This window comes from Entelurus aequoreus, linkage group LG06, assembly GCF_033978785.1.
Source record: "Entelurus aequoreus isolate RoL-2023_Sb linkage group LG06, RoL_Eaeq_v1.1, whole genome shotgun sequence".
In the NCBI taxonomy this organism is placed as follows: domain Eukaryota; kingdom Metazoa; phylum Chordata; class Actinopteri; order Syngnathiformes; family Syngnathidae; genus Entelurus; species Entelurus aequoreus.
The window spans coordinates 24,621,725-24,649,119 of NC_084736.1; the positions used below are offsets into that span (position 1 = coordinate 24,621,725).

Below are 27,395 nucleotides of genomic sequence, written 5' to 3' on the forward strand. Positions count from 1 at the left end.
TTTTTTTTTTTTTTTGAGCAATGGCAAAAAAAGAAAAGTTAAGAAAGACAAAAGAAAAAAAAACAGCCTGCATGGCAGCTTTTGTGTCAACATTGCAACTTTTTCTCGTTAGATTTCACCTCATTCCACTTTTTTTAATGTTCTTTTTTATTTTTACAATAGCATTTCCAGAATGTGTGGCGGGCCGGTAAGCAATTAGCTGCGGGCCGCAAATGGCCGCACTTTGGACACTCCTGGTTTAGAGTGTTTCCGCCCTGCGAACGGTAGGTTGTGAGTTCAAACCCCGGCCGAGTCATACCAAAGACTATAAAAATGGGACCCATTACCTCCCTGCTTGGCACTCAGCATCAAGGGTTGGAATTGGGGGTTAAATCACCAAAAATGATTCCTGGGCGCGGCCACCGCTGCTGCCCACTGCTCCTGATATAGTTATTTGAATGACTCTTACCATAATATTTTACGTTACGTTAGTAAAGTTAGTTTTATTTGCGGATGATACAACAGCGTTTTATTCAGGAGAGAACACACAGGAGATAATACAAATAATAGCAGAAGAAATTAACAAATTAAAAAGATGGTTTGACAAAAACAGACTATCGTTGAATCTTAGTAAAACTAAAATAATGCTATTTGGTAATAGTAGAAGAGAAAGTCAAACACAAATACAAATAGACGGAATAGAAATTGAAAGAGTAAATGAAACCAAATTTCTAGGTATAATGATTGATGATAAATTGAACTGGAAATCTCACGTAAAAAATATACAACATAAAGTAGCAAGAAACACGTCAATAATGAATAAAGCAAAACATGTTCTAGACAAAAAATCACTTCATAGTCTATACTGCTCACTAGTGTTACCATATCTGAGCTACTGTGTAGAAATATGGGGAAATAATTACAAAAGTACACTTCATTCATTAACGGTGTTACAAAAAAGATCAGTTAGAATAATACATAATGTTGGATATAGAGAACATACAAATCCTTTATTTATTGAATCAAAGATACTGAAATTCCACGACATAGTGAATTTGCAAACAGCTAAAATTATGCACAAAGCAAACTATAACCTGCTACCCAAGAATATACAACAATTCTTCTCAACAAAAGAGGAGAAATATAATCTTAGAGAAAAATGTAATTTAAAACATTTGTACGCACGTACAACACTTAAGACCTTCAGTATATCAGTATGTGGAATTAAATTATGGAATGGATTAAGCAAAGCAATCAAACAATGTACTAATATGATCCACTTCAAGAAACTCTTCAAACTTAAAGTGTTTACAAAGTACAAAGAAGAAGAACCATGACAAACATTTTTAATTTATTTCATCCATTCATTCATTCATTCTTAAAGTAATCTTACTTATCTCATCATATGAAATATGACTTTCTTCACCAATTATTATTATTAAATTCTTACTATTATTTATTTATTTATTTTTATTGTGATTACATATGGAGTTTATTGTGAAAAAATTGAGAGCAGGAAGTGAATAAAAAAAGTTTCAGCAACTGTTATGTAAAGAAAAGGGGAAGGATTAAATAAGCTCTGCTTCTTCCTACTCCTTTTCGAACATGTTGAAAAGAGAAACTGGAAATTGTGATGTATCATGTTGTATGCTTGCATGTTCGAAATAAACTCAAACTCAACTCAACTCAACTCAACGTTAACATACCAGGCACGTTCTCAGTTGGTTATTTATGCGTCATATAACGTACACTTATTCAGCCTGTTGTTCACTATTCTTTATTTATTTTAAATTGCCTTTCAAATGTCTATTCTTGGTGTTGGGTTTTATCAAATAAATTTCCCCAAAAAATGCGACTTATACTCCAGTGCTACTTATATATGTTTTTTTCCTTCTTTATTATGCATTTGCGGCCGGTGCGACTTATAGTCCGAAAAATACGGTAATATTGTAAATCCCACATTCTTGTGTCTCATTCAGGAATAAAAAATGTTAAATTCCATTCCGTTTTTAAGGCGGTCTGTCATAACATTTGTAACAATTAATCAGACATTGTTGTGAGGTTTTGTATTAGTGTTCCTAAAAATTCAATATAGTGACCCCCAGACACATTTTATTCTCTAAATTTGCCCCCCCCCCCCTCCGAGTCAAAATAATTTCCCAGGGGTTTGCTTGCTGCTTATGTGAAGTGGGGGGTGGGGGTGGGAGGGTCAGAGATGTTTGGTCCTCAAACAGGTGCCACTGATGTTTCTGTTGTCAAGTTAGCATAAAACGAAGCCCATGATCTTCATCGGTGTCAATGAACGTGTCCCATGATTTAATGAAGGGACGGGTGGACGCGTGCCAGAGAAAATGATTGGAAGAAGAGCAGGATGATGGAAATCAGATGCTGGCATGAAGTCTTGGAAAAGTGTGACTTTCAAAGCCATGAGGACAAAGGACACATATCAAACAAGTCTGTCCTCTCCCAGGGATCCTCACGCACCCCCCCGCCCTTCTTCCGGGTCAATATTAGCATGAGGAAGTCCAGCTGATGTAGCGCCGTCCCATTTAGCAAACACGGTTGGGATGGTGTTATTAAATGTGCAGATGAGGACAAATGTCCAAGGGCAAACACGGCCTGGGGCGTCTCTCCGAACCCACACTTTCTACTTTCCCACGCGGAAGCACAATTAGGAATTCAAAAGTGAATGTGCTTCTTCTGCAAACGCGCGTGACTTTGAAAATGTCATCATTAGTGTCGACGCCGGGTGACTTTGTGCCGAGTGGAAACGCCCGCGCTTATCTCGGCGGACGCGCGGGACGTAACGCGGGACGAGCTGGATAAACGGAACCCGGAAGGAGGAATGTTGTCAAGTCAGCTTTATCGCCGCTGTGTTTACTTCATGGTCTTTGACAGCAGATAGAGCGGGACAAACGTCTCCGAGGAGGACGACTTGGGAACGATAAGAAACCTCAGATTATTGGTGTGGGGCGAGCAACATGCACACCTGCACCAACACTAGGGATGGATAGGAATCCTGTTGGCCCTAGAAGGTCCCGATTCATGTCAAATTCAACCGTGAGAGCGGACTTAGCCAAACTACTTCCAGGGAATGTTGCAATTTTCAATGCTGACAAAGAAATTGACTCAAAAAAAGGCTCCAATGTACCAACCCCGTTTCCATATGAGTTGGGAAATTGTGTTAGATGTAAATATAAACGGAATACAATGATTTGCAAATCATTTTCAACCCATATTCGGTTGAATATGCTACAAAAACAACATATTTGATGTTCAAACTGATAAACTTTTTTTTTTTGCAAATAATCATTAACTTTAGAATTTGATGCCAGCAACACGTGACAAAGAAGTTGGGAAAGGTGGCAATAAATACTGATAAAGTTGAGGAATGCTCATCAAACACTTATTTGGAACATCCCACAGGTGAACAGGCAAATTGGGAACAGGTGAGTGCCATGATTGGGTATAAAAGTAGATTCCATGAAATGCTCAGTCATTCACAAACAAGGATGGGGCGAGGGTCACCACTTTGTCAACAAATGCGTGAGCAAATTGTTGAACAGTTTAAGAAAAATCTTTCTCAACCAGCTATTGCAAGGAATTTAGGGATTTCACCATCTACGGTCCGTAATATCATCAAAGGGTTCAGAGAATCTGGAGAAATCACTGCACGTAAGCAGCTAAGCCTGTGACCTTCGATCCCTCAGGCTGTACTGCATCAACAAGCGTCATCAGTGTGTAAAGGATATCACCACATGGGCTCAGGAACACTTCAGAAACCCACTGTCAGTAACTACAGTTGGTCGCTACATCTGTAAGTGCAAGTTAAAACTCTCCTATGCAAGGCGAAAACCGTTTATCAACAACACCCAGAAATACCGTCAGCTTCGCTGGGCCTGAGCTCATCTAAGATGGACTGATACAAAGTGGAAAAGTGTTCTGTGGTCTGATGAGTCCACATTTCAAATTGTTTTTGGAAACTGTGGACGTCGTGTCCTCCGGACCAAAGAGGAAAAGAACCATCCGGATTGTTATAGGCGCAAAGTTGAAAAGCCAGCATCTGTGATGGTATGGGGGTGTAAGACTATAAAAATGGGACCCATAACCTCCCTGCTTGGCACTCAGCAACACAGGTTGGAGTTGGGGGTTAAGTCACCAAAATGATTCCCGGGCGCGGCGCCGCTGCTGCCCACTGCTCCCCAAGGGGATGGGTCAAATGCAGAGGACAAATTTCACCACATCTAGTGTGTGTGTGACAATCATTGGTATCTTTAATCTTTAATCTTTAATCTTATTAGTGCCCAAGACATGGGTAACTTACACATCTGTGAAGGCGCTATTAATGCTGAAAGGTACATACAGGTTTTGGAGCAACATATGTTGCCATCCAAGCAACGTTACCATGGACGCCCCTGCTTATTTCAGCAAGAAAATGCCAAGCCACGTGTTACATCAACATGGCTTCATAGTAAAAGAGTGTGGGTACTAGACTGGCCTGTCTGTAGTCCAGACCTGTCTCCCATTGAAAATGTGTTGCGCATTATGAAGCCTAAAATACCACAACGGAGACCCCCGGACTGTTGAACAACTTAAGCTGTACATCAAGCAAGAATGGGAAAGAATTCCACCTGAGAAGCTTAAAAAAATGTGTCTCCTCAGTTCCCAAACGTTTACTGAGTGTTGTTAAAAGGAAAGGCCATGTAACACAGTGGTGAACATGCCCTTTCCCAACTACTTTGGCACGTGTTGCAGCCATGAAATTGTAAGTTAATTTTTATTTGCAAAAAAAAAATAAAGTTTATGAGTTTGAGCATCAAATATGTTGTCTTTGTAGTGCATTCAATTGAATATGGGTTGAAAATGATTTGCAAATCATTGTATTCTGTTTATATTTACATCAAACACAATTTCCCAACTCATATGGAAACGGGGTTTGTAAGTAAAGTAAGGCTCAACTTTTCCAAAAATGTGCTAGCTTGATGCTAATATACAAAACCCGATACCAGTGAAGTTGGCATGTTGTGTAAATGGTAAATAAAAACAGAATACAATGATTTTCAAATATTGTTCAACTTATATTCAATTGAATAGACTGTAAAGACAAGATACTTAATGTTCAAACTGAAAAACTTAAAACATTTTTGTGTCACTGATTGCAATGAATTGGAAAAGGGGTAGGATGAAATGAGCTTTGCTTCTTCCTACTCCTTTTCGGACATGTTCTAAAGAGAAATGAAAATATGTAAATTGTATGATGTATCATATTGAGCCTGCATACATGTTCGAAAATAAACTCAAGCCAACAATCAAACAGTTTATGTGTAATGAGTACAAAACTTACAGTATTAACACTTTTGTAGGCCGCAAAAAAAAAAAAAAAAAAAAAAAAATCACACCAACATACACAAAATACTGTACCATCTAACCCAGGGTCTCCAAACTACGGTCCGCTGGCATTTTCAATTTGGCCCGCGAGACGGCACGAGTCCAACAAGCAATTTGGCAATGCGTCTTATAGCTGCCATTTGATCGCCATCTGGTGGCCAATGAAAGTAATTCAAGTCAATGAGTATTATTTTAGAAACACAGCATTCGTTTTTATGACCCAATCCAAACAACCTTCCCAAGTCATGGTGCAGAAAAAAAGATTCAACAAGCGCAAAAATTCAACAAACATGTTCACAGATAACACAACCTGCTCATTGAACTTTGTGGATGTTGTAAAAAATGTCCAATCAGCATAAAAAAATCAATATTATACCAATTTAAATCCATTACAATGGAACAATTCAAAACACATTCTCCACACTTATTCATGTTTAGCGCATTTTAGCAGCTTGACATTTCTGATTGATTAAAAAAGCTTTAAGGAGGTCGTCACGGAAGGAAACAAGGTATGAGTCGAATTGTCACATACTCTTATAATAATAATTATTTATATATCCATCATATTATTATAATATTATGTACTCATATATATAAACATACAACATACATACATACATACATACATACATATATATATATATATATATATATATATATATATATATATATATATATATATATATATATATATATATATATATATATGTATATGTGTGTGTGTGTGTGTGTGTGTGTGTGTGTGTGTGTGTGTGTGTGTGTGTGTGTGTGTGTGTGTGTGTGTGTGTGTGTGTGTGTGTGTGTGTGTGTGTGTGTGTGTGTGTGTGTACAAATATAAAAACATATAGTTACTTACTTTGCATGCAGTCGGCTTTTGGACCCCGGTCAATTTTTTTAAGCCCAATGCGGCCCCCCAGTCAAAAAGTTTGGACCCCCCTGATCTAATGTATTGGACTTGCAACTGTAACGGAGACCCAAAAATATGAAAATAACCAAAATATAACAACTGGACAGTTATCATAATCAGTTTATACAAACTACAACCTACTGCGCCAATAAAAACAATGAGTGTACAATCCGCCTTATTTAAACAAAGATGTATGTGTTTAAAGGGGAACAGCACTTTTTGGGGAATTTTTGCCTATCATTCACTATCTTTATGTAAGACAAGAACACATATGCTTTCATTTTTATGCATTGTAATTTGTAAAATATGGCAAGTAGGAGGTGGCTAGCAAAGCAGCTAATGGGAGTACACTGTTATGCTCATAAAGCCCTCTAAAAAACATCTTAAAACCGCCAACAATATTCCGTTTACATCTCTTGATCTGAATATTAACTTATTGTTATTCTAAATGCTAATGCAGACTAATTATTTTTAGCGGTGTCATGATCACCAAGAGCTAACTAGCTTATGCTGCTATAGGCATTTTGAGCTGCTGCATTGCCTATGAGTTCATGAAAGTTAATTCTAGATTCTCACCTGGATAGTAGAAGGTTGTGGACATAAACCGAGAAGTTGGTCAACTTTGATGCTCAACTTATAACCAGAGATGGCGAGAACGACATGAAAAGACGCTGTTTTGCGGCTACCTTTTTTCTGAGAATTATGATTAATTCTTGATCTAAATAGGAAGATATAAACATCCCATCAGTCGGCATCCCAGTGAGAGCAGACACCCTCCAGTAAGTGAATGTTTTATTATGTCCGTAGTTTATAAAATATAAGGATCCCCTCCATCCCCCATAATGATTGTGAAGATAGGCAAAATAAGTAAAATATTTTCAGTTCCCCTTGAACTGAGTGCCTCCTAGAGGGCTGCCAAAAATATATGTTTCTCAGCTGTTGTCTGTATGGGATTAAGTGGTCTTCAGTTGCAATACACTTTTCCACCACTTGTGGCAGTAATGACAATATCAAACAAGCAGAAGAAGTCTGGAGCTAAAATCATGGAGATGTTTCTTAGGCGCAAAAATTATGACTTAAGTGTTAAAGCTGTATTTTCATTTTCACTTTAATTTTATTAACAGCTTATTTAAGACAACTATATGCTACTGTTATTATTATTCATTATTAATTTAGTTAGAATGTTTTTTATTTTAGCACTGCGTAATTGTATGTAAATGTATTTTTCATCAGGTCCGTTATTTTGCAGTATTTATTTTTGCAATCAGCCCTAATCCTAAATAGTAATATTTATGATAAACACATTGTTTCATATCACTCGACAAGAATTATCCTGGTAAACTGTAAGTCAGTTAGATATCGGTTAGATATATTTGTTAAACATGACTAACATTTAAGAGTCCGATTACTAATTCAGTGTTAATATTTGAGTGGGCCCCAAAATCAAAAAGGTCAAGAGCCCCTGATGTAAAGCAATATTGTGGTTTTCTGAGGAGTTAACAGTTGCAAAGCGTGCACATATTGACGGTGATTAGAAGCCACGAGAGCTCGTCGCTGCTGAATATTCATGAGCACCTGTCTACCTGCAGTTCAAGCACAACACTATTGTACACACACACACACACACACACACACACACACACACACACACACACACTCCTTCAAAATACAGTAGTAAAATGGTCCATTTTATAACAGTAGTAATACAAAACCCAAAACCAGTGAAGTTGGCACGTTGTGTAATTCGTAAATAAAAACAGAACAGGCGTTTCTGGGTGTTGTTGATAAATGGCTTTGGCTTTGCTTATTAGAGTTTTAACTTGCACTTACAGATGTAGCGACCAACTGTAGTTACTGACAGTGGTTTTCTGAAGTGTTCCTGAGCCCATGTGGTAATATCCTTTACACACTGAAGTCGCTTTTTGATGCAGTACCGCCTGAGGGATCCAAGGTCCGTAATATCATTGCTTACGTGCAGTGATTTCTCCAGATTCTCTGAACCTTTTGATGATATTACGGACCGTAGAAGGTAAATTCCCTAAATTCTTTGCAAAAGCTGGTTGAGAAATGTTGTTCTTAATCAATATGCTCACGCAATTGTTCACAAAGTGGTGACCGTCGCCCCATCCTTGTTTGTGAATGACTGAGCATTTCATTGAAGCAGATTCTATACCCAATCATGGTACCCACCTGTTCCCAATTAGCCTGTTCACCTGTGGGATGTTCCAAACAAGTGTTTAATGAGCATTCCTCAACTTTCTCAGTCTTTTTTGCCACTTGTGCCAGCTTTTTCAAAACATGTTGCAGGCATCAAATTCCAAATGAGCTTATTTTTGCAAAAAATAACAGTTTTCCAGTTTTAACACTAAATATCTTGTCTTTGCAGTCTATTCAATTGAATATAGGTTGAAAAGGATTTGCAAATCATTGTATTCTGTTTTTATTTACCATTTCTACAACGTGTCAATTCACTGGTTTTGGGTTTTCTAATAACAATAATAAGTGTATGCTCCATAGTCCACAATCCCATCAAGAAGTAAAAAATCCTTCTTCCACGCCAAACTCCTCCAAACATGACTTTTTGGACGAGCGGATCTTCCACAATGTGTTCCCACAAACCTGGAAGTAGGGTCGCACAAGAGGGTTGTGCAATACCGACATTAACCCTCGGGGCGACCTAGGGTCTTTGAGGGTACTTTCATCGTCTCTGAAGATGACGTCACGCAACAAGATGTTCATTTTAAAACAAGTTGCGAAGGAATTAATCTCAAAATTTGCATTGTCCGTTTTTTGCTAAGTTACTTTTAGCACGAGCTATTGAGTGGGTATACATTGGAATTCCCCTTTCATCCCCCATTGACTCCCTTTTATAATGGCCTGTTTTGATATACTATAAACGTGTTATTTTAAAAGGCTTTTTGATTGAAAACCAAATTAATCCAAGCAGTTCCCTTCGAAATACGTGCAAATCCTACCAGAGGTGTAATTTGACCCTTCCACCCCTAGATACCGCCAGAGTACCATGGAGCACCATATTACCATATTAGACGCATAATTGCTTTGAATCTGCCAACGATTTATATGCCATAAAAATCATGTTGGTGAGTTGGCAGTGAAATAAGAGTTGTGTAGACATGGTTACAAAAATATTGTGCGCGCGTGTTTTTGCTTTAAAATATTTTGGTTTTTTTACAAAGACGGCATAAAACGTTAAAAAAAACAACTAAAATAAATTATAACGACGAATGGATCTGAAGTTTTTGTAGGGATTAAAGAAAGTAAAAAATAAAAATAAAAACATACATATTTTTTTATTTATTTTTTTTATTCTTTTTTTTAATTAATTTTTTTATGGTTGAAACCCTTTTAAGTGCCCAGGACCTATAACATTCACTGCATTTGGGATATCCCCAAGAGTTAATGAAAACTACATGCGGCAAGGATAATATTACCACATAAAGCTTAGCACCTGCAAACTACATGCGGGAAGGATAAATTTGGCACATAAGGAGTAGCACCTGCTAAATACATGCGGGAAGGATTAATTTAGCACATAAGGATTAGCACCTGCAAACTACATGCAGTAAGACTTATTTTAGCACGTAAGGATTAGTACCCGCAAACTACATGCGGGAAGCATTAATTTAGCACGTAAGGATTAATACCCTTAAACTACATGCAGGAAGGATTCATTTAGCACATAAGGATTAGCACCTGCGAACTACATGCGGTAGGAATTATTTTAGCACATCAGGATTAGTACCCGCAAACTACATGCAGGGAGAATTAATTTAGCACATAAGGATTAGCACCTGCTAAATACATGCGGGAACGATTAATTTAGCACATAAGGATTAGCACCTGCAAACTACATGCGGTAAGACTTATTTTAGCACGTAAGTATTAGTACCCGCAAACTACATGCGGGAAGCATTAATTTAGCACGTAAGGATTAATACCCTTAAACTACATGCAGGAAGGATTCATTTAGCACATAAGGATTAGCACCTGCGAACTACATGTGGTAGGAATTATTTTAGCATGTCAGGATTAGTACCCGCAAACTACATGCGGGGAGAATTAATTTAGCACATAAGGATTAGCACATGCAAATTACATGCAGGAAGGATTAATTTAGCACATAAGGAGTAGCACCTGCAAACTACATGCGGGAAGAATTAATTTAGCACATAAGGATTAGGACCTGCAAACTACATGCGGGAAGGATTAATTTAGCACATAAGGATTAGCACCTGCAAACTACATGCGGGAAGGATTAATTTAGCACATAAGGATTAGCACCTGCAAACTACATGCGGTACAAATTATTTTAGCACATAAGGATTAATACCGGCAAACTACATGTAGGAAGGATTCATTTAGCACATAAGGATTAGCACCTGCAAACTACATGCAGGAAGGATTAATTTAGCACATGAGGATTATCACTTGCAAACGACATGCAGGAAGAATTAATTTAGCACATAAGGATTAGCACCTGCAAAGTACATGCGGGAAGGATAAATTTAGCACCTAAGGATTAGCACCTGCAAACTACATGCAGGAAGGATTAATTTAGCACATAAGAATTAGCACCTGCAAACTACATGGAGGAAGGATTAATTTAGCACATACAAACTAGCACCTGCAAACTACATGCGGGAAGGATTAATTTAGCACATAAGGATTAGCACTTGCAAACTACATGTAGGAAGGATTAATTTAGCACATAAGGATTAGCACCTGCAAACTACATGCGGTACAAAATATTTTAGCACATAAGGATTAATACCTGCAAACTATATGCAGGAAGGATTAATTTAGCACATAAGGATTAGCACCTGCAAACTACATGCAGGAAGGATTAATTTAGCACATACAAACTAGCACCTGCAAACTACATGTGGAAAGGATTAATTTAGCACATAAGGATTAGCACTTGCAAACTACATGTAGGAAGGATTAATTGAGCACATAAGGATTAGCACCTGCAAACTACATGCAGGAAGGATTAATTTAGCACATAAGGATTAGCACCTGCAAACTACATGCGGGAAGGATTAATTTAGCACATAAGGATTAGTACCTGCAAACTACATGTGGGACAACTTTAAGCAGCACAAGCTTCTCATTAGTCACAGCACACGTGACACCGAAATAGAAACAAGCTAAAAAAAAAAATGTCATAAAAAAAATGGTGAAGCTTTCGGGATCCACACGACTTTAGAGCAGCGGAGAGGTTTTTGCACTGTGGCCGCCTCCCGTAGCAGCGGCGTGTGAAAGGTCACTGAAAGTTCGAGAGCAGACAGCGAGCGTAGCCATGGAAACAATAATGAGGTCACTGCTATTTTAGCTGGCTTTACATGGAGATGATTACTGACACTCGCAGCTCAACTTTGAGAGAGTTTACCGGGACAAACTCTGGATTGGCGCACGTGCACAAGGCGCTTGTCAGACAAAACGTGCACATATGCACCTTTTTCTTCTCAATAATGACATTTTGTTCGACCTTCACATGAACCTTGAATGATTTGAGACATGTGTGAGATGAGAGCGAGTGATGTGTTTTTTTCAGGGCCCGTCACCGATGCCAATTAGTAGTCAAAATAGACAAACGGAACCCAGAAGGCAACTGGAAAGAAGGACAAAAACTGGATTTATGACAGGTAAGCAGATAGGGATGGGAATCAGAAAAAACGGTCCTTGTTCAGAACCGGTTCTGATTCCTTGGAATCGATTGCTAGTTTTTACAAATGGTTTCCTTAATGATTCTTCCAGGTGGAAGTTGTGTAATGATGTCAGATGGCAAAATGGCGGTGCCCGGTCGGAAAAACATGAACATTTTAACAAGAAAATATTGCAAAAACGTTACTTGTAATAATTAAAAGGTGGCTCTTTCGTCAAGGAGGACATGCGAGCAATATGCTGAAACATTTGAACACACAGCACGCAATAATTATACAAAACCCAAAACCATTGAAGTTGGCACGTTGTATAAATGGTAAATAAAAACAGAATACAATGATTTGCTAATCCTTTTCAACTTATATTCAATTGAATAGACTGCAAAGACAAGATATTTAATTTTTACCACTGTGTTACATGGCCTTTCCTTTTAACAACACTCAGCAAACGTTTGGGAACTGAGGAGACACATTTTTGAAGCTTCTCAGGTGGAATTCTTTCCCATTCTTGCTTGATGTACAGCTTAAGTTGTTCAACAGTCCGGGGGTCTCCGTTGTGGTATTTTAGCCTTCATATTGCGCCTTACATTTTCAATGGGAGACAGGTCAGTCCATCTCAGATGAGCTCGGGCCCAGCGAAGCTGGCGGCGTTTCTGGGTGTTGTTGATAAATGGCTTTGGCTTTGAATAGTAGAGTTTTAACTTGCACTTACAGATGTAGCGATCAAACTGTAGTTTCTGACAGTGGTTTTCTGAAGTGTTCCTGAGCCCATGTGGTGATATCCTTCACACACTGATGTCGCTTTTTGATACACTACCGCCTGAGGGATAGAAAGTCACAGGCATTTAACGTTGGTTTTCGGCCTTGCCGCTTACGTGCAGTGATTTCTCCAGATTATCTGAACCTTTTGATGATATTGTGGACCATAGATGGGGAAATCCCCATATTCTTTGCAAGCTCGTCGATAAATGTTGTTCTGAAATTGTTCGACAATTTGCTCACACATTTGTTGACAAAGTGGTGACCCTCGCCCCATCCTTGTTTGTGAATGACTGAGCATTTAATGGAAGCTGATTTTATACCCAATCATGGCACCCACCTGTTCCCAATTAGCCTGTTCACCTGTGGGATGTTCCAAATAAGTGTTTGATGAGCATTCCTCAACTTTCTCAGTCTTTTTTGCCACTTGAGCCAGCTTTTTTGAAACATGTTGCAGGCATCAAATTCCAAAATGAGCTAATATTTGCAAAAAATTAAGTTTTCCGGTTCGAACGTTAAGTATCTTGTCTTTGCAGTCTATTCAATTGAATATAAGTTGAAAAGGATTTGCAAATCATTGTAATCTGTTTTTATTTACCATTTACACAACATGCTAACTTCACGGATATATATATATATATATATATATATATATATATATATATATATATATATATATATATATATATATATATATATATATATATATATACACACACCAATACAGATATACGTCAAAATGCTAAATATCGGCGCCTATAATGGGTCGTTTCCCGACTCCTCGCTCGCCCCCCGGACTCTGACATCTCTCTCTGCCCCACGTACCCCTCGCGCATCTTGGACCCCTTTTGCCTTGCCCAATTTGGACTTGTCTACTTCCTCATCCAACATCACGCTAGCTAGCTGCTAAGCTAGCGCGGAGAAAGGCAGCGCCGGTCAGTAAGAAGCTACTCCTACAGACCGCGACCACTTCCCTGAGGACAGCAGGAACTTCACTCGGTGACAGAAAACACTGTGAGTAATGGCTTCCTGCGCGTCTTGCACCATACTCACGGAGAGGTTGGCTCTGCTAGAGGGCCGTGTCCGCCAGTTAGAGCAGAGTAATGTCGTAACTTTAGATGTTGCGGACACATCTGCTAGCGTTAGCTGTAGCGAGCTAACTAGCCCAGCTTGTAGCAGTCCTAAGCGGCCTACAAGCTACGGTGTACCGGTTGAGACGCATAATAGATTTAGCTCTTTAGCTAGTCCTACACCCCAGTCTACCGGGCACCACACCTTAGTTATAGGGGACTCCATCACCCGAAACATAAAGCTTAGCAAACCAGCCACAATAAAGTGTATCCCCGGGGCCAGAGCACCTGACATTGAAGCTAATCTTAGGGAGCTAACTCGCAACAGGCCTAGTAAACACGTACGACAGGCTAATCGCACCACTAATTATGCGAATATAGTTGTACACGTTGGCTCCAATGACACTAGAATGAGACAGTCAGAGATTACAAAGAGAAACATAGCCAGGACTTGTGATCTCGCCAGAAAGATGTCCAGGCATCGAGTAATTGTCTCTGGCCCCCTGCCTGCGAGAGGCAATGATGAGAGATATAGCAGATTAGTCTCGCTTAACAAGTGGTTGGCTAGCTACTGTAGGACGCAGGGACTAACGTTTATTGATAACTGGCCCTCTTTCTGGGGCAAACCAGGTTTGCTGATGAGAGACGGCCTTCACCCTAACCAGGAAGGCGCCATCATCCTGTCTAGAAACATAGACTACTATTTAAGTCTCACTTGACTGACTACACTAGAGCAAGCCCGGTCACAGGCAATTACAATGTCTGTTAGTCCGGGTGAGGAGTCAGTTAAGCTAGAACTAGCCAGCGCCAGGCTGGATAATCCATGTACGCATAGCAATTCTCTTAGAATAATACACAATTCACATAATGTTTTTTCTGTTGTGTCTGTGTCAGAGGTGGACATGCATTCTACTGAGGTGGCAAATTATGATATGTCCAGTCTATTGCAGCACCAAGCAAACAATCGGAAAATTCCCGTCATATCAATTCCTAGATATGGTCGAAACTATTTAAAGTGCACTACGCATAATAAACGCAACATTGTTAATATTGCCACTACGGATAATCTTAACAAAAACTCGTCAAAACAGCCCAATACCTATAATATGGGCTTTTTAAACATAAGATCATTGTCTCCCAAGGCGTTTTTGGTTAATGAGGTCATTAGAGACAACAATCTTAACGTCATTGGTCTTAGCGAAACCTGGCTCAAACCGGACGAATTTTTTGCGCTCAATGAGGCATCTCCTCCTAACTATACGAATGCGCATGTTGCCCGCCCTCTTAAAAGGGGAGGGGGTGTCGCACTAATATACAATGAAAATTTCAACCTTACCCCTAACCTAAACAATAAATATAAATCGTTTGAGGTGCTTACTATGAGGTCTGTCACACCGCTACCTCTCGACCTGGCTGTTATCTACCGCCCCCCTGGGCCCTATTCGGACTTTATCAGTGAATTCTCAGAGTTCGTTGCTGATCTAGTGACGCACGCCGACAATATAATCATAATGGGGGACTTTAATATCCATATGAATACCCCATCGGACCCTCAGTGCGTGGCGCTCCAAACCATAATTGATAGCTGTGGTCTTACACAAATAATACATGAACCCACGCATCGCAACGGTAATACAATAGATCTAGTGCTTGTCAGGGGTGTCACCACCTCCAAAGTTATGATACTTCCATATACTAAAGTAATGTCCGATCATTACCTTATAAAATTTGAAGTTTTGACTCTTTGTCAACAAGCTAATAATAATAATAACTGCTATAGCGGCCGCAACATTAATGCTGCCACAACGATGACTCTTGCTGACCTACTGCCTTCGGTAATAGCACCATTCCCAAATTATGTCGGCTCTATTGATAAACTCACTAACAACTTTGACGATGCCTTGCGCGAAATTATTGATAGTATAGCACCGCTAAAGCAAAAAAGGGCCCCTAAAAGGCGCACCCCATGGTTTACAGAAGAAATTAGAGCTCATAAATTATCATGTAGAAAACTGGAACGCAAATGGCGCGCGACTAAACTTGAGGTTTTCCATCAAGCATGGAGTGATAGTTTAATAACTTATAAACGCATGCTTACCTTAGCTAAAGCTAAATACTACTCAAATCTCATCAGCCTCAACAAAAACGATCCTAAATTTCTGTTTAGTACAGTAGCATCGCTAACCCAACAAGGGACTCCTCCCAGTAGCTCCACCCACTCGGCAGATGATTTTATGAATTTCTTTAATAAGAAAATTGAACTCATTAGAAAGGAGATTAAAGACAACGCATCCCAGCTACAACTGGGCTCTATTAACACAAATACGACTGTATATACGACGGACACTGCCCTCCAAAATAGTCTCTCTATTTTTGATGAAATAACATTAGAGGAATTATTACAGCGTGTAAGTGGGATAAAACAAACAACATGTTTACTTGACCCACTTCCTGGGAAACTTATCAAGGAACTGTTTGTATTATTAGGTCCATCAGTGTTAAATATTATAAACTTATCACTTTCCTCCGGCACTGTTCCCCTAGCATTCAAAAAAGCGGTTATTCATCCTCTGCTCAAAAGACCTAACCTCGATCCTGACCTCATGGTAAACTACCGACCGGTCTCCCACCTTCCGTTTATTTCCAAAATTCTCGAAAAAACTGTTGCACAGCAGCTAAATGAACACTTAGTGACTAACAATCTCTGTGAACCTTTTCAATCCGGTTTCAGGGCAAATCACTCTACGGAGACAGCCCTCGCAAAAATGACTAATGATCTATTGCTAACGATGGATTCTGATGCGTCATCTATGTTGCTGCTTCTTGATCTTAGCGCCGCTTTCGATACCGTCGATCATAATATTTTATTAGAGCGTATCAAAACACGTATTGGTATGTCAGACTTAGCCTTGTCTTGGTTTAACTCTTATCTTACTGACAGGATGCAGTGCGTCTCCCATAACAATGTGACCTCGGACTATGTCAAGGTAACTTGCGGAGTTCCCCAGGGTTCGGTTCTTGGCCCTGCACTCTTTAGTATTTACATGCTGCCGCTGGGTGACATCATACGCAAGTACGGTGTTAGCTTTCACTGTTATGCTGATGACACTCAACTCTACATGCCCCTAAAGCTGACCAACACGCCGGACTGTAGTCAGCTGGAGGCGTGTCTTAATGAAATTAAACAATGGATGTCCGCTAACTTTTTGCAACTCAACGCTAAGAAAACGGAAATGCTGATTATCGGTCCTGCTAGACACCAACATCTATTTAATAATACCACCTTAACATTTGACAACCAAACAATTAAACAAGGAGACTCGGTAAAGAATCTGGGTATTATCTTCGACCCAACTCTCTCGTTTGAGTCACACATTAAGAGTGTTACTAAAACGGCCTTCTTTCATCTCCGTAATATCGCTAAAATTCGTTCCATCTTGTCCACTAGCGACGCTGAGATCATTATTCATGCGTTCGTTACGTCTCGTCTCGATTACTGTAACGTATTATTTTCGGGCCTCCCTATGTCTAGCATTAAAAGATTACAGTTGGTACAAAATGCGGCTGCAAGGCTTTTGACAAAAACAAGAAAGTTTGATCATATTACGCCTATACTGGCTCACCTGCACTGGCTTCCTGTGCACTTAAGATGCGACTTTAAGGTTTTACTACTTACGTATAAAATATTACACGGTTTAGCTCCAGCCTATCTCGCCGATTGTATTGTACCATATGTCCCGACAAGAAATCTGCGTTCAAAGAACTCCGGCTTATTAGTGATTCCCAGAGCCAAAAAAAAGTCTGCGGGCTATAGAGCGTTTTCTATTCGGGCTCCAGTACTCTGGAATGCCCTCCCGGTAACAGTTAGAGATGCTACCTCAGTAGAAGCATTTAAGTCCCATCTTAAAACTCATTTGTATAATCTAGCCTTTAAATAGACCCCCCCTTTTTTAGACCAGTTGATCTGCCGTTTCTTTTCTTCTCTCCTCTTCTCCCCTGTCCCTTGCGAGGGGGAGTTGCATAGGTCCGGTGGCCATGGATGAAGTGCTGGCTGTCCAGAGCCGGGACCCCGGGTGGACCACTAGCCTGTGCATCGGTTGGGGACATCTCTGCGCTGCTGACCCGTCTCCGCTCGGGATGGTTTCCTGTTGGCCCCGCTGTGGACTGGACTCCCGCTGATGTGTTGGATCCACTGTGGACTGGACTTTCACAATGTTATGTCAGACCCACTCGACATCCGTTGCTTTCGGTCTCCCCTAGAGGGGGGGGGGTTACCCACATATGCGGTCCTCTCCAAGGTTTCTCATAGTCATTCACCGACGTCCCACTGGGGTGAGTTTTTCCTTGCCCGTATGTGGGCTCTGTACCGAGGATGTCGTTGTGGCTTGTACAGCCCTTTGAGACACTTGTGATTTAGGGCTATATAAATAAACATTGATTGATTGATTGATTGATGTTTACTAAATGTTATTCTTATTAAAGCTTCTTTTTTCAATCAATCTGCTGCTCCTATCGGGCCTGAAATTGTTGATATTTGAATACATTTTAAGTGACGCTATTAGCCGAGCACAAAAGCAGGAAGTAGGGAGGTATTTCTTCCTGGTTTCTTAGTGGTATTATAGAACAACTAAACAACGCACTAGAACGACCCCAGCACTTTTTGGTGAAGATCTGGACAAAGATGTTTACAACCTTGATTTTCTCCATGATTTTTTTTTCCAACTAAATATATATATATTTTTTTGTAGTTGTCTCACACTCGCTGTGTCCTGTTTTATTTTCTCCCTCGACGTCCTGACACAAATAAATGAATAAACTACAACTGGCGTGTTTCTCGCATTCCCAAGCATGACGTTGACTAAGAGAGCTGCTCTTATTCCCGTCCACTTGCTGTACTGTTTCCATGACGACAAGGTTTTTATTCCAACTTACTCAGTTCTACTCTTTTGTTCCCGCCCGGGTACGATATGGTGAAGATGAACTCCCGCTTTCCGTCCTCGTCCCGTCCCAGCAGCCCTTTATGGTTCAAGCTGTGTTTCGTAATTATTCCTTCCCGGTCTGCATTTTGACATTTCCATACCTTTGTAGCACGCCACACTTGGCGGGTAAACAGTCCTATTCGTAGCGGACTGCCTCTAAATAATGTTGGAAGTTTCAAAAACAGAATACAATGATTCGCAAATCCTTTTCAACTTATTTTCAATTGAATAGACTGCAAAGACAAGATATTTAATAATCGAACTGGTAAACTTTGTTATTTTTTTTGCAATATTAGCTCATTTGGAATTTGATGCCTGCAACATGTTTTAAAAAAAGCTGGCACAAGTGGCAAAAAAAAATGATAAAGTTGAGGAATGCTCATCAAACACTTATTTGGAACATCCCACAGGTGAACAGGCTAATTGGGAACAGGTGGGTGCCATGATTGGGTGAAAAAGCAGCTTCCATGAAATGCTCAGTCATTCACAAACAAGGATGGGGCGAGGGTCACCACTTTCTGAACAAATGCAAGAGAAAACTGTCGAACAGTTTGAGAACAACATTTCTCAATGAGCTATTGCAAGAATTTAGGGATTTCACCATCTACGGTCCATAATATCATCAAAGGGTTCAGAGAATCTGGAGAAATCACAGCACGTAAGCAGCTAAGCCCGTGACCTTCGATCCCTCAGGCTGTACTGCATCAACAAGCGACATCAGTGTGTAAAGGATATCACCACATGGGCTCAAGAACACTTCAGAAAACCACTGTCAGTAACTACAGTTGGTTGCCACATCTGTAAGTGCAAGTTAAAACTCTCCTATGCAAAGCGAAAGCCATTCATCAACAACACCCAGAAACGCCGCCGGCTTCGCTGGGCCCGAGCTCATCGAAGATGGACTGATGCAAAGTAGAAAAGTGTTCTCTGGTCTGACGAGTGCACATTTCAAATTGTTTTTGGAAACTGTGGACGTCGTGTCCTCCGGAACAAAGAAGAAAAGAACCATCCGGACTGTTATAGGCGCAAAGTTGAAAAGCCAGCATCTGTGATGGTATGGGGGTGTATTAGTGCCCAAGACATGGGTAGCTTACACATCTGTGAAGGCACCATTAATGCTGCAAGGTACATTCAGATTTTGGAGCAGCATATGTTGCCGTCCAAGCAACGTCTTTTTCATGGGCGCCCCTGCTTATTTCAGCAAGACAATGCCAAGCCACATTCTGCACGTGTTTCAACAGCGTGGCTTCATAGTAAAAGAGTGCGGGTACTAGACTGGCCTGCCTGTAGTCCAGACCTGTCTCCCATTGAAAATGTGTGGCGCATTATGAACCACAACAGAGACCCCGGACTGTTGAACAACTTAAGCTGTACATCAAGCAAGAATGGGAAAGAATTCCACCCGAAAAGCTTCAAAAATCTCCTCAGTTCCCAAACGTTTACTGAGTGTTGTTAAAAGGAAAGGTCATGTAACACAGTGGTAAAAATGCCCCTGTGCCAACTTTTTTGCAATGAGTTGCTGCCATTAAATTCTAAGTTAATGATTTGCAAAAAAAAAATTACGTTTCTCTGTTCGAACATTAAATATTTTGTCTTTGCAGTCCATTCAATTGAATATAAGTTGAAAAGCATTTGAAAATCTTTGTATTCTGTTTTTATTTACAATTCACACAACGTGTCAACTTCACTGGTTTTGGGTTTTGTACAACTAAGTTGCATGTTGCGATCAAACAGCTGGTGTGTAATAAGTACAATACTTACAGTGCAAACACTTTGTAGGACTCAGCAAAAGACACGACTGGCACATTCAGCTCAATGGCAACTACTTCTTGACTAAAATGAATGCATACTTGCAAATGATAGTCGGAAGTATTATCAGCTCACTATTAAATGTTGCATTCAAAAATAGGGATTTTATTATAAAACAATTAACATTTTTTACACACAAAAAGTATTGAAATATGCTATCGTCGAGGACCAATCCATTCCCAGGTGACGGAAATCCATACCGTTTGGGTTCCAATATAAAAGGTACCCGTCGTTAGTCCTGTTACCTTACGTATGTAGCTGTTCTCAAACTGTGGTACGCCAAAAACATCACATATTCAAATATTCAAACACAGTGTTACTGTTCAAACTCTGTGTAATGTTACAGTGGCCAAAAATATTAAATATACCTGTGAAATAAAACCTCAGCTTTGTTTTTAATGGATACTTAGGCATACTACGCTACTGTATTTTAATGTCAGTCATTATGGCGGTACTTGGAGAGATTTTTTCTCAGGTGGTAGTGCCAGAGACGGCTAAAGCTAACTTTGACTCTGGAATCGTCGTCGTCATTATGAGACGTAATAGTTTTTGATGGAATAACACTTCCAGAATGTTCTATTCCAGGGAGCGAGTTGCACACTTGAAGAGCGAAGAAAAAGGAGGCTGGTAGTTTGGCGTGGATGGAAGTCAGCGTGTTTGTGAAGATGAACATCAGCTTTTAATGGATGACGGGTCATGTGAAGGCGGCGTCCTTAACCCCACACCCTCTGCTAATGACACCACGCTGAGGGTGTTGTAGGTTGGAGAGGAGGCTTCTGCTGGAGTTCAGCTGCAGCGCTTTGCAGTTTCCATAACAACTACCTGCAAAAAAAAAAACCCCGCTCCCTCGACCGCCACTAGCACCGCATTTGTAATCACCGGGCGGGCGACGAGGAGGGTGTACACAAGAAGAGCGCCTAATTCTAGTGAATGGACACAATAAGTAGGCGGGACCGCCTGCCGACTGCGAGTAACCCTCAACTTCCTGCAGAACCATCTCGACGACGTCACCCGCGCCTTTGAGCCAAGGGTCTACAAAGTGCGGCCCACAGCACATATCTAAAAATACTACTAAAAAATACAAAATAAAAAGTGGAATAAAAGAGCAAACAGGTGAAATGTAACAAGGAAAAGTTGCAAATGTTGACTATAGTAACACAAAGCTGACACACAGGATGTTTTTTTTTTTTTTAACTCTCATTGCTCAAAAATAATAAGAAATTCAAATCAATGTTACGAGTTATTGACCTATTTAAGGCTCCAATTACTTCACATCAAATATTCCACTTTAATGGCGAAGAAAATATTGCATATATTGTCTTTTGCCAAATAAAAAAACAACATTTTCTTTGACAAAAAGGACATAAAACAATAAAAAAAACATAAAACATAATAAAACTTATAATCGATGCAGTGGTTCCCTAACTTTCTACACCAAGTACCACTATAATGACCACAATTTGAATACAGTAGCATAGTCGGCCTAAGTATGCATTAAAACAAGGCAGAGTTTTTTTTAACGAGTATATTTAAAATTTTTGGCCACTGTAACATTGCACGCAGTTTGAACAGTAACACTGTGTTTGAATATAGGAAAATAAAACACTGTACTTTAATCAAGTGAATCCCTGTTCTAGAGACTTAAGTGGTGAATGTAAAAAAAATAAAAAATCTATGACTCCATTTTAACATTTCTGAGTTTGAAGCTCAAGAAATTAAAACTAATTAATTTTAAATATAAATAATTAATTACTGACCCAGTTAAAGCTCCAATTACTTCAATTCACTAATTTTTTGGGGGAAATATAGGATATTTTTTGTTTTTGCAATAAAGAAAGGTTTTCTTTGACAAAAAGGACATAAAACAATACATTTAAAAAAAACAATAAGAAAAACGTATGATCGACGGATGAATCAGAAGTTGATCCAGAGACTTAAGTGTTGAATGTAAAAAAAAATTTTTAAAAAAATGTATATATGTCCTTTTGAAGTGTCATTTCTTAAAAAATAAAAAATAAAGTATTTTGATTTTAATTTTATTAAATAAATTAATTATTTTAATTATCTTAAATGTAAATAATAAATGATTGACCTAGTTAAATCTCCAATTACTTCACAAATGTTTTGGGGTAAAATATTGCATATTTTTTTTGTTTTTGCAATATAAAAAAAGTTGTATTTGACAAAAAGGACATAAAACAATAAAAATAAAAAATAAATAAAAAATGAAAACAATAATAACTTTTGATTGACAGATGAATCAGAAGTTGATCTAGAGACTTAAGCGTTGAAAGTAAAACATTTAAATTAAAATGTATGACTTCATTTTAGCATTTCTGAGTGGGGACCTTTTGAAGTCTCATTGCTCAAAAAATTTAAATAAAGTATTTTAAATTCAATTTTGTTAATTTTATTAATTGTATTAATTAAGTTGATAGAGTGGCTGTGCCAGCAATCGGAGTGTGGCTGGTTACTGGGGTTCAATTCCCACCTTCTACCTTCCTAGTCACGTCCGTTGTGTCCTTGGGCAAGACACTTCGCCCTTTGCCTCTGATGGCTGCTGGTTAGCACCTTGCATGGCAGCTCCCGCCATCAGTGTGTGAATGTGTGTGTGAATGGGTAAATGTGGAAAAAGCGCTTTGAGTACCTTGAAGGTAGAAAAGCGCTATACAAGTATAACCCATTTATCATTTATCATATTAATTAATTTAATAATTTTTTATTTTATTAATTAATTATTGACCAAGTTAAAGCTCCAACTACTTCACTAATTTTCGGGGGGAAAATATTGCATTTTTGTTTGTTTTTGCAATATAGAAAATATTTATTTGACAAAAAGGACATAAAACAATTTTTAAAAAAAACAATAATAAAAACGTATGATTACTGATAAATCAGAAGTGATCTAGAGACGTAAGTGTTGAATGTAAAAAAAATATAAAAAATGTATGTCTTCATTTTAACATTTCTGAGTAGGGACCTTTTGAAGTGTCATTGCTCAAAAAATGTAAATAAAGTATTTTAAATGTAATTGTATTAATTTAATTAATTAATTTAATTATTTTAAATGTAAATAATTCATTATTGACCTAGTTAAAGCTCCATTTACTTCACTTCACTTCATTTCAATTTCTTTGGGGAAATAGTGCATATTTTTTTGTTTTTGCAATATAAAAAAGTTTTATTTGACAAAAAGGACATAAAACAATAATTAAAAAAAAAAAACAATAATAAAACCTCATGATTGACAGATTAATCAGAAGTTGATCTAGAGACTTAAGCGTTGAAAGTAAAAAAAATAAAAAATAAAAATGTATGACTTCATTTTAGCATTTCTGAGTGGGGACCTTTTGAAGTGTCATTGCTCAAAAAAATTTAAATAAAGTTTTTTTTTTAATTTAGTTAACTTATTTAATTATTTTAAATTTAAATAATTATTTACCTAGTTAAAACTCAAATTAATTCACTTCATTGATTTTTTTTGGGGAAAATATTGCAAATATTTTGGTTTTTGCAATATAAAAAAGTTTTCTTTGACAAAAAGGACAAACAAAAACAACAAAAAACAATAATAAAAACGTATGATCGACGGATGAATCAGAAGTTGATTTAGAGACTTAAGCGTTGAAAGTTTAAAAAAAATGCAGGGTTTGGACAAAAAGGGCTTAAAACATAAAGAAAAAAATATTAAATTATAAATTAATAATTATATATCGACAGATAGACCTGAAGTTGATCTAGAGATTTAAGATTTTTTTAAATTGTTTTAAACATTCCAACATTTTTATGACTGAGACCCCAACGGGTACCCGGGACCAAACTCTAGGGGAGCCCTCAAGGTTAAAAAAAATTATATACAGTATATTGTATGAAAAATAACAAAATGGCCCCCACATGCTTTAATATTTCAGTGTGCGGGCCTGGGTGGAAAAAGTTTGGACGCCCCTGCTCTAAGCTTTCAACGGATGGCTTCATCGCTGCCAGCCTGCTTGCTCGTAACCTTGAGCGAGGGCTGCGGGGGCCCTGGTGACCGGGGAGGGGCTGAGGTGGTTTGGGGAGGGGGGATTCTTTGTGCATTCTGCTCAGCAGGCACCCGGGGGCGATAACCCTGAGAATGTGTATTAGGTGAGCCAAAGTCACCATTAATATAGACTATAACCTCACACCCACATCTCTGGGGGGTCAAACGCAGACAAAATGCTTCTTTCCAACCATCACTTGCCAGCACAAGTCACCTCTTGGCAAAGTCACTCCTTGCTTTTACCCTTTTTTTATTCTCCCTCTTATTTGGCATCTGTTTGCTGTTCTCGCCGCATCTCCCCATGTTGCACACGCCAAAGACACCTTCAGTGGCTCCCGCCAGCAGGGGGCGCTCTTACTCCAAAAGGAAGTTGCAACGCTATGCAGAACATTGTCGTGATCAAGAACAATGAACATTTAGTTCCTTCCTTACACTGCACTTAAAGGCCTACTGAAACCCACTACTACCGACCACGCAGTCTGATAGTTTATATATCAATTATGAAATCTTAACATTGCAACACATGCCAATACGGCCGGGTTAACTTATAAAGTGCAATTTTAAATTTCCCGCTAAACTTCCGGTTGAAAACGTCTATGTATGATGACGTATGCGCGTGACGTCAATCGTTGAAACGGAAGTATTTGGACACCATTGAATCCAATACAAAAAGCTCTGTTTTCATCTCCTAATTCCACAGTATTCTGGACATATGTGTTGGTGAATCTTTTGCAATTTGTTTAATGAACAATGAAGACTGCAAAGAAGAAAGTTGTAGGTGGGATCGGTGTATTAGCGGCTGGCTCCAGCAACACAAGCAGGAGGACTTTGACTTGGATAGCAGACGCGCTATCCGACGCTAGCCGCCGACCGCACGGATGAAGTCCTTCGTCGCACCGTCGATCGCTGGAACGCAAGTGAGCATGGGCGTTGATGAGTAGATGAGGGCTGGCTGGCGTAGGTGGATAGCTAATGTTTTTAGCATAGCTCTGTGAAGTCCCGTTGCTAAGTTAGCTTCAATGGCGTCGTTAGCAACAGCATTGTTAAACTTCACCAGGCTGGAAAGCATTAACCGTGTATTTACATGTCCATGGTTTAATAGTATTGTTGATTTTCTGTCTATCCTTCCAGTCAGGGGTTTATTTTATTTTGTTTCTATCTGCAGTTAAGCCCGATGCTATCACGTTAGCTCCGTAGCTAAAGTGCTTCGCCGATGTATTGTCGTGGAGATAAAAGTCACTGGGAATGTCCATTTCGCGTTCTCGACTCTCATTTTCAAGAGGATATAGTATCCGAGGTGGTTTGAAATACAAATCCGTGATCCACAATAGAAAAAGGAGAGCGTGTGGAATCCAATGAGCCAGCTTGTACCTAAGTTACAGTCAGAGCGAAAAAAGATGCGTCCTGCACTGCACTCTAGTCCTTCACTCTCACGTTCCTCATCCACGAATCTTTCATCCTGGCTCAAATTAATGGGGTAATCGTCGCTTTCTCTGTCCGAATCACTCTCGCTGCTGGTGTAAACAATGAGGAAATGTGAGGAGCCGTTCAACCTGTGACGTCACGCTACTTCCGGTATAGGCAAGGCTTTTTTTATCAGCGACCAAAAGTTGCAAACTTTATCGTCGATGTTCTCTACTAAATCCTTTCAGCAAAAATATGGCAATATCGCGAAATGATCAAGTATGACACATAGAATGGATCTGCTATACCCGTTTAAATAAAAAAAATTCATTTCAGTAGGCCTTCAAACTGCACTTTTTGGCAGAATTTTACCTATCCCATTCACTATGAAAGACATGAGGGATGTATTTTTTAAATGCATTCTAACTGGTAAATAAACATAAATAAAGGCTGCTGTTCCGCGCATGAAATCCGATAAATAACCATTCAAAAACCACAAAAAATACTTCATTTACGTTTCGTAACTTGAATATTGTTGTTCTAAGCGCTAATGTAATGCTTGTGTGTTGTTTGTAAAACCGGGTGTGTGTGATGCGTCAGTGCAGTAGCACTGCGTAGAAGTGCTTGTAGTTAGCGCATGTTGCATTTTGCATGGTGCACCGGCTAGCCCTCTGAAAAGAGGAGCCGAGCGCGTAAGCCTCCTCTTGCCGGTACACAGCCTCTCCACCACCAAGACTCCTACAGTGCCTCCTCGCGGCCACACACGGTAACTGGGACCTCGCGGTCTCAGGCTAAACTGTAGGGGATCTCGGAGCAGCAGTGGGCCCCAGAGGCGAGGTGTGCAGGCCCACCGGTGTGTGGACACGCCCTGGCATCCGCCAACCACTGCCCCACCTATGGGTCAAATAGTCGTCATCCCCCCCGCCCCACCCGTTGCCTTGTGGTACCTTTGGGAGAAGCAAAGGCTATGGGAGTAAACCCAGACAGAAAATCAGGAGTGGAGCCCCTGAGGCGGCTGGGTGTCATTGCTGACCCCCTGCCGGCAGCTCCTGCAGCCAAGCCGTTGCCAGATGTATTGCCTTGCTTTCCTCTGGGCCACTTCGTCACGGCCGAGAGGGGGATCTTGATGACTGGGCAACCCAGGATCTCCATACTTTCTGCCCAGTCTTGCCTCTCCCCTAAAGGGAGGAAACAACACGGAAGCTGGCAGTCTTAAATTCCACCCGATTGGGTGAGAGGCATGATTTATAATCCAGAATTTACTTCCACCAACTCAGAGGCAATGCAGCAGCTCAATATGTCAATTTTGCAGCATAAGGTGGTTGGCTCTCTGGGATCACAGTCTTGCTAAAAGTAGTTCCTTGGTGTTAGCATTTATAAAAACAATACTGCTAA

General features: G+C 39.5%; 2 protein-coding genes across 2 annotated transcripts in view; one reads left to right on the forward strand and one right to left on the reverse strand.

Annotated features, from left to right (window-relative positions):
* The window catches only part of LOC133652011 (RNA binding protein fox-1 homolog 3-like), a 1,102,970-nt gene that overhangs the window by 1,005,138 nt on the left and 70,437 nt on the right, over positions 1 to 27,395 (reverse strand).
* On the forward strand, positions 13,617 to 17,304 carry LOC133651484 (uncharacterized). The gene has a single exon (XM_062049439.1). The coding sequence runs from the start codon at positions 13,739 to 13,741 to the stop codon at positions 14,504 to 14,506; it is 768 nt and encodes a 255-aa protein (XP_061905423.1). The 5' UTR covers positions 13,617 to 13,738; the 3' UTR covers positions 14,507 to 17,304.

Bases quoted from the DNA above. Each gene is read 5' to 3' on its own strand.
- LOC133651484 (XM_062049439.1), top strand. From the start codon at position 13,739: ATGGCTTCCTGCGCGTCTTGCACCATACTCACGGAGAGGTTGGCTCTG.